Source organism: Triticum urartu, chromosome 3A (assembly GCF_056163025.1).
Source record: "Triticum urartu cultivar PI428250 chromosome 3A, HENAU_Tu73, whole genome shotgun sequence".
Classification (NCBI taxonomy): Eukaryota; Viridiplantae; Streptophyta; class Magnoliopsida; order Poales; family Poaceae; genus Triticum; species Triticum urartu.
The window spans coordinates 58453399-58461436 of record NC_141875.1 but is presented as its reverse complement, the minus strand read 5'-3'; the positions used below and the strand labels follow the sequence as shown (position 1 = coordinate 58461436).

The 8038-nt window shown below is 49.2% G+C and overlaps 1 protein-coding gene across 1 annotated transcript; it reads left to right on the top strand.

Annotated features, from left to right (window-relative positions):
* Window positions 1–1798, top strand: LOC125547928 (premnaspirodiene oxygenase-like). Its single transcript, XM_048711662.2, has 2 exons — window positions 1–962; window positions 1071–1798. The coding sequence occupies exons 1-2, from the start codon at window positions 36–38 to the stop codon at window positions 1692–1694; spliced, it is 1551 nt and encodes a 516-aa protein (XP_048567619.1). The 5' UTR covers window positions 1–35; the 3' UTR covers window positions 1695–1798.
* The last annotated feature ends 6240 nt before the right edge of the window (window positions 1799–8038 follow it).

Below are 8038 nucleotides of genomic sequence, written 5' to 3'. Positions count from 1 at the left end.
TTGACGCCGATCGACCGAGCTCCAAGTTAGTGGCCATGGCTGCCGAGAGCCCAGCATATTACTCGCTCCTCCTGCCTCTCCTTCTGGTCGTGGTACCTGCGCTCTACCTGGTGGGGGTGTTCCGCAGCCGCAGGAGGTCGGCCGGCCGACAACGGTTTCCGCCGGGGCCATGGGCGCTGCCGGTGATCGGACACCTGCACTACCTCGCCGGCTTGTCGGTCCCGCCGCACCACGCCATGCGCGACCTGGCTCGGCGCCACGGCCCGCTCATGCTGCTCCGGTTCTGCCAGCTCCCCGTGCTCGTGGTCTCCTCACCGGACGCGGCGCGCGAGATCATGAAGACCCACGACGTGGCCTTCGCGTCGCGGCCCCTCAGCCCGACCATGCAGCTCTTCCTGCGTGGCTCCGAGGGCCTCGTCTTCGCGCCCTACGGCGACGGCTGGCGGCAGCTCCGCAAGATCTGCACCCTCGAGCTCCTCAGCAACCGCCGCGTCCACTCCTTCCGCGCTGTCAGAGCGGAGATGCTGGGACGCCTGCTCCGCTCCGTCGCGTCGGCGGCGTCGGCGTCGGCGTCCGTGAACCTGACCAGGGGGCTGGCGTCGTTCGTCGCGGACTCCTCGGTGCAGGCCATGATCGGCCGCCTGAGGAGCGACGACCGCGACACCCTGTTCACGCTGCTGCGGGAGGGGCTTAAGATCGTGCCGGGGATGACCCTGCCGGACCTCTTCCCGTCGTCCCGGCTCGCCATGCTCCTCAGCCGCGTGCCCGCCAGGATCGACCACCGCAACAAACGCATGGCCGCCTTCATGGACTCCGTCATCCGGCAGCATCGGGACAAGAAGAGATCAGCCGACGGCGGAGAGGAGCACGCCGAGGACTTGCTTGACGTGCTCTTGAGGCTCCAGGACGACATGGACTCCAAGTATCCCTTCACCACGGACAACATCAAATTGGTCATCATCGTAAGCTCTCTCCCGAATCCCGATCCTGTCTAGTGTTTACCAATTACCATCACCAAGACTCCTCGATCGAAAGGCGTCAACCAACCATTATTGTTTGCATGCATGCAGGACCTGATTAGTGCGAGCAGCGAGACTACGTCGACCACGCTGGTGTGGGCAATGGCCGAGCTGCTCCGTAAGCCGGCGGCCATGCGGAGGGCGCAGGACGAGGTCCGGCGGCAGCTCGACGGCCACCGCACGGTGACGGAGGACGGCCTCACGGACCTGCACTACCTGCGGCTGGTCATCAAGGAGACGCTCAGGCTGCACCCGCCGGTGATGCTGAAACGGGAGTGCGGCGGCCCGCGGCAGCAGCTGCTCGGCTTCGACGTGCCACAGGGCGCCATGGTGCTGGTCAACGCCTGGGCGATGGGCAGGGACCCGGCCCACTGGGACTCCGCCGAGGAGTTCGTCCCGGAGAGGTTCGAGAGCTGCGGCACGCCGGACTTCAAGGGGGTGGACTTCGAGTTCCTGCCGTTCGGCGCCGGCCGGAGGATATGCCCCGGCGTCTCCTTCGGCCTCGTGCACCTCGAGCTCGCCCTCGCGGCGCTGCTCTTCCATTTCGATTGGAAGCTGCCGGACGGCATGCTCCCCGAGGAGCTGGACATGACTGAGGAGGACGGGCTCATCACGCGCCGGCGGGCCGAGCTAGTGGTGTTCGCTGTCCCTCATGTCCCTGTTACAACAGGGTAGACGTACTCGTATTAGCACCAAAAAAGAGTTTCTTGTGTTTGCACGGTTTGTGTTTGTGGTGACTATCGTGAGCGTTGGGTTTTGAATTTATGATTTTAAATAAATGTCTTGGCTACCGTTGTAAGTATCTGCAGTTTTTATTTTGCTGTTTTTTAGGGAAAGGCATCATGGCAACTTTATTATGAAGAATTGCTAATTGTGCTAAGATAAAAGAGGAGGTTCCCTAATAGGATCTTCAACAACCGTCCAACGCGCGGCGCACTCAAAATCAGAATACAGTGTTGGGTGAGCCAATTTTTGGCGCGCGGCGAGGCGCTGGCTCCAGCGGCCGCTGCAAAATAAAGCGCGCTCGAGCCGCTTGAGCAGGCACGCTATATTTCATCTTTTTTTTCCTTGACGCCTACTATGTGAACTCTGATTCGATACACATTTGGTTATGATAGTACAAATGTGGAGATAGTTTGTCACATAGCCTGCTTCTACGATACAAAATAGTGCGTAGATAGTTCATAGTCTTCTCCTATGAATCTATGATAGATAGATAAAACGAAAAACTGCTACTACTCGTTATTCTCCGACTCGGACTTTCCCTCGATGATGTCCTCTTCCGACGTCTGAGCGTAGGCGTCAAGGAACCACTCGTCGCTGGAGTCCCAGGACGACCCATCTCCTAGCTTGATGTTGAATTTAGCGACCACCTTCTGCGTTCGGTTGTCCTCGCGATAGGCCGCTCGCTCCTCCCTCCTCTCTTGCCTCTTCGCCCTCCTCTCGGCGAAGAACTGTTCCTCGTTGATGATGTTTTGCGGGAAGCGTTGGCGCCCAAGCGCCATGGCTTCCTCGTCCATCTCGGCCAGGCTGAGACGGCGCTCCCGCCTCCGGTTCTCGTGACGATTCTCGTCGGTGATAAACCACGGAGGAGGCGCCAACTCATGTGCCTGCTCCCGCGTCGTCACGTCCGTGAAGTTCATGTCCCAACGGGACCGCCGGAGGCGCCACGCCGCAGCGTCGTACACGCGGGCGCCATCCTGGGCGGTGTCGAAGGTTCCGAGGCCGAGACGCATGCCGCCGCCCGACCGAATCTCGGTGGAATAGGTGTCGGACGGACGCACGCGGACGCCGCGGTAGCCTGAAGCTCCCCGGCGGCGAGGCGGTATGGTGGCGCGGTGGTGGCATGTCGGCGGCGAGGAGAGAAAGCGGTAGAGGGAGCGACAGAGGGCACTGCAATTTTATAGGCGCGCCGGACGTGGTGCGCCAAATCTAGCACGCGAGCTGCCGCCTTTTCCTGCGCGCGCAATCGTTTTTTGCCTCCGCTGAAGCGCGCTAAAATGTCCCGCGCGCTAAAATGCCATATTACCGCGCGCGCGTCTTTTGACGCGACTATTGAAGATGCTCTAAAACAATGATCGAATTTGGCATAAAAGTAATAAAAACCTCAGAAATACAAGCTAAAAGATGCGCAACTTGATTGGCTTCCCTAAGACAATAATCGAATTTGACATTGACAAAACCTTGACATAAAAAGGACCATTCTTCATAAACAGCAGCTTGCTACGCAAAAGATGTGTTTAGTTGGTCGCACCCCTTTTGATGTATTTGCATCTCTGTCTGGTTAAGTGAATACATGCCAAAAATCATGTTCATCACATGGTTTGGTTGCCAACATCATCTCTAGCCTGGCTGAGAAGAAACGTGCACACGACTATTTGGTTACAAGCATTTTCTCCTCAGATAAAACATATTGTTGTTTGGTTACGTACGCAATACGCACAGATGATTAATCTCGTCTCTTATCCACGTGATGAACTTATTTCACATGGAAACCTGGTGTTGAAGGAAGAAGAAAAGGGCTAGCTCCAGGTAGAAGAAGGTGTGACAACCCTTAGATGCTCATCCAACGGTCATGAGATCGACTGGGCGTGACTCATTTTCTAGGTAACTAAGCTCATGTGTGACACATTTGAGAAAGGATTTGCTAGCGGAACCGATTTCTATTGAGTATCTCGCCGCCGCCAGATGGTGCTAAGATTCAGACGTATATACCATTGTTAAGCTACCTGTTGGGCTCAAGTGTGTAGGAGTACACAAAGATACCTATGGGCGCGAGTGTGTATGAGTACAGGATGCCGATGTGGTCCACACATTCATTTCGGTAGAAGGAATCCCTCGAGTAGCGCAGACCGAGCTCGCCATTTGCTTCACATAGATCATCAGCTCCACCCCCCATCGCTGCTTCCCATTTCTGTCTATCGTGGCCCATCAAATGCATAGCCCACCTTTCCCATGTATATAAAGAATCAAGTACATAGCCAATGAATATGTTCTATTATCACACAAAAGAGAAAACAATAAACATGTTCTATCCTTTTTTTCTCTTTTGGGAAAACTTTCGATGTATACATAGCATGGTAGTATAAAAATTGCCAAAGATAACAAAAATTATAATGAGGTACGTGAACCACGTAGCAACGATTACAAACACTAGAGTGAGCCAAAGACGTCCCATCATCATCCCCTTCATCAATGAAGTTGGACAGACCTTGTTGTAGTAGACAGTTAAAAAGTCGTCGTGTTGAACCACCACATGGCCAGCACACAAGAACAGCAACCATGGTTGACGAAGAAAGTCGTAGACTGAAAGGATCAAACGTGTAAACACACAAACCAAGACTGGATCCAAACAGATCCACCAAAAATCAGCACCAACCAATTCCGGTGAGATTCGACGAAGACACACCTTCCATGCTCCTGACAACAACACTAGACACGTAATCAAAACGTGAAATATTCTATAGTTTAAATTTACATTAAGCAATCTACAACCCCCTCTGCCTCTTTATCCCCCTGAGCCATCGCGTCTGAAAGATGAATAAAAAAGGCACCCCAGCATACCGCGACGACCAGGCCCGAGAACCCAAGGATGCGCGTGACAACGCACACCACCGTTCCGGCGATGGAGTGCGACTGTCGGTGGACGAGCACCAGCATGGCCACGGAGACGGCGATGATCACGAACACGATCAGAAGGCCCCCATATACGAAGATATGCCTGCTAAGTTGATCAGCGTCCACCGCGGCGACCTCCTCTCCTGTGTCAGGATGGTCATTGGTGCGGAACCGGATGATAAACCTTCCTTTCCACGCCCAGAAGCTGTGCCGGCTTGGCTCCGCCATCGCTGCATCATTGCCGCCGTCGGCGGCATCTATGGCAGAACTGTTGTTGGGAGCAGGCGGGTTCTCCATATCTACCATGATCGATTGGGAATCAGGGATCGACCTGCGTGTTCGTACTCGTACGCACTAGCTCCCTTTTTTAGATGGTACTACGTGCTAGGACCTGATAACGCACTGCTTAGATGGTACTGCGTGTTCGTGCGTACAATTTAACGAGGACATACGATATTCTAGCGTCTGAGTCGGAGTGCTGCTCGACCGGTCGGTTACTGTTGTGCGTGTCGGTGTCGGTCTCCATCGATCTGAAGCCACCCGCCGGTCAAAAAAATTCTTTGGGGGTCCCGCAAAAAAAAATCTTTGAGGGTAACCCGCCGGTCAATTTTTATTTTCTTAGGGAACCCGCCGGTCAATTGAGGGCAAACGGATGCATGAACTTTATTTTTGGACGGCAATATCTCAGAGCGTTCGCTCAGGTGGGTTTCCAGCGGGAACCCCATTGGGCCAGAGGCCCAGTTAAATAATTTTTGCGAAGAAATTGCCATGAACAAAAACATTTTCTTTTTTACAGAAAAAGACACAAAACATAAAATTTACAATTGCAGTTCTGTAACTTATAATATAGCCATGCTATACTTTATTAAACTGTCATCCTCTAATTTATAAATTTATCAGCTGGTTGGATGTTTGTTTGGACATAAGTTTGCATGCCATACATGAAAATTTACAATGTCCATGCATGAGAAACTAAATCTGCCACATATTAAAAACAAACAAGAAAACTCAACAATTATGTTTGAACCTAAGTTGTCATTGTTTCATAAGATGATGGCAAAAAAGTATTAAAAAGGAAAATGTATGAAATAGTCTTATGAAAAAAAATTGCCGTGGGGTGTTCAAAATAAATTTGCTATGGTGCAAAAAGGAATTTACCATTGTTTGTTCAAAAAATGTACCATGTTCCAAAATTGTTGACCATGGTCCAAAAAGTAAATTTTCCATGGTACCAAAAAATTGCTATGGTCCAAATATGTATTTGCCATAATCCAAATATAAAATTTTCCATGGTACAATTTTTTCCATGTTCCAAATATAAATGTGCCATGATAAAGAACGAAAATAATATACCACGCACTGTTCAATAAATTTGCCATGGGTCAAAAAAAAAAAGAAATTTGCCATTGGTCAAAAAAGAAAGAGAAAAGTCTACGTTCCAACCCCAAACTAACCACTCAATTTGATTTGCAACCCTTATAATTGAAACCTGTCAAATTGCACCCTCAACTTATCACAAAGTTTAAAACACAACCCTAATCTCGTTTTGGGCTGGTCAACCGGTTTTGATCGAAGTCAATGCTGACTAGGCATGCCAGCTCACACATGCACTCCCTCCGTTTCTTTTTGGGTTAATTGGATCTATGCCACTACAACTTTCATGAATTGGAAAAATGCCATTACAATTCTGCACATTGGACAAATGCCATTATAATTCTTCCATTCTTCTCTATATGCCATTATGTTAAATTTGAGACACAAAGACCCTTGTCTTTCTTCTTTCACCCTCTCTCATCTTCTTCTACCAAACTGATAACCGTGCCATTAACTCCGGCGAGCATCTTTCACTAGTAGAAAATGAGTCAAATGTGAAGCACATTAGTGCCGATTTGATTGAGCCGGCACTAATGTGTGCATTAGTGCCGGTTCCAACGGCTAGCCGGCCGCTCTCATTAGTACCGGTTCGTGGCGACTAATGGCCCCCTCCAGCACCGGTGAGTGGTGGCAGGATGTTGTCAGTCTAGGGCCCCTCCAGCACCTTTAGTACCGGTTCGTATCACGAACCGGTACTAAATGTCGTCCTACATAAACCCTTCGTCCATCCGAGCTCGCTCTGTTCTTCCCCTTTCCCCTCTCCTCTCTGTTCTTCCCCTCTTCCTCTCGAGCTCATCACACATTTTACCCAAAATTTGTCAAGATCTGAAGCCCCCCATCCATTCAAATGATCACAAAGGTTAGCAACTTTGTCCTTTCATCTCTCATTGCTAGATTAGCTCTTGCAATGCTTTATATAGTGATTACTTTGTGAGTTTAGTAAATTGGGAGGAATTATATGTGCTAGTATTTGATTTATATGCAATTTGAGGTCAAAAATAACACTTAGTTTGCATATGTAGGTGTGGTTTACTTAGTGCCTTCTAAATCTCCGTCGTAACCACCGTCGATCGCCCGCACCGTCCCGTCGCCGGCACCACCTTGTCGTGAGCCTCTTGTTCATGAATGTTTTATATAAAAAATTGATGTTTGTGTGATTTGGATATATAGTTACTCGTATAATTATCTTACCCGTATGTTGTTTGTTATACATAGTGCCATGGTTTTGATATCAGTCCCCGTCGGCCCTCGTCCTTGTTATGATTCGGATGTGGTTATTCTATTTTAAAACTATTTGTTGCATTTCGTGTTTATGACAAATTATGCCCATCAAGTTGACATATATATATTTGTATGTAGGAGGTATGTGAACCGGAAATTCCAACCGACCCTATTGTCGAGAGGTTAAATTTAGTTGAAAGAGAAAATGAGGATTTGAAAGAAAAATTGAAAAGAATTGAGGGGGAGAAGATGGAATTGGAGTTGCATGTTGCCGATGTCGTCGATGATCACAAGATCAAGATGGAGAAAATGCGCTTGAAGATTAGAAAGATTAGAAAATATGCCATTCATAGTGAGGCTTGGTATCATTATGCTGTTGGATCAATTGTTACCTTAGTTGCGATCTTAATCGCATTTGTTGTTGCATTTAAATTCTTTAGCTAGAGAGTTATTTGTTTGTTGCATTTAAGTGTTGTATGAACTTTATGTATGAAATTTATGTATGAACTTGTATTAATTTGTTCTTTTCGGTGTTGTGTAATGAAGATGAGCCGACAATGGATGTACGATGACCGATGCTCTCCCGAGTTCATTAATGGCGTGCATACTTTTCTGCTTGCGGCTGAGGAAAACAAGAGGGCGGATGGTTTTATGCCTTGTCCATGTGCTGGCTGTAAGAATGATCACAATTACTCTACGTCAAGAACCATTCACGTCCACCTGTTTGAGTCCGGTTTCATGCCCCACTATAATGTTTGGACCAAGCACGGAGAAAGAGGGGTTATGATGGAAGACAATGAAGAAGA

Excerpts from the sequence above, each read along its gene's own strand:
- LOC125547928 (XM_048711662.2), top strand. The coding sequence starts at position 36 with ATGGCTGCCGAGAGCCCAGCATATTACTCGCTCCTCCTGCCTCTCCTT. Across the intron at positions 963-1,070 it reads ACATCAAATTGGTCATCATC|GACCTGATTAGTGCGAGCAG; the intron begins GTAAGCTCTCTC and ends GCATGCATGCAG.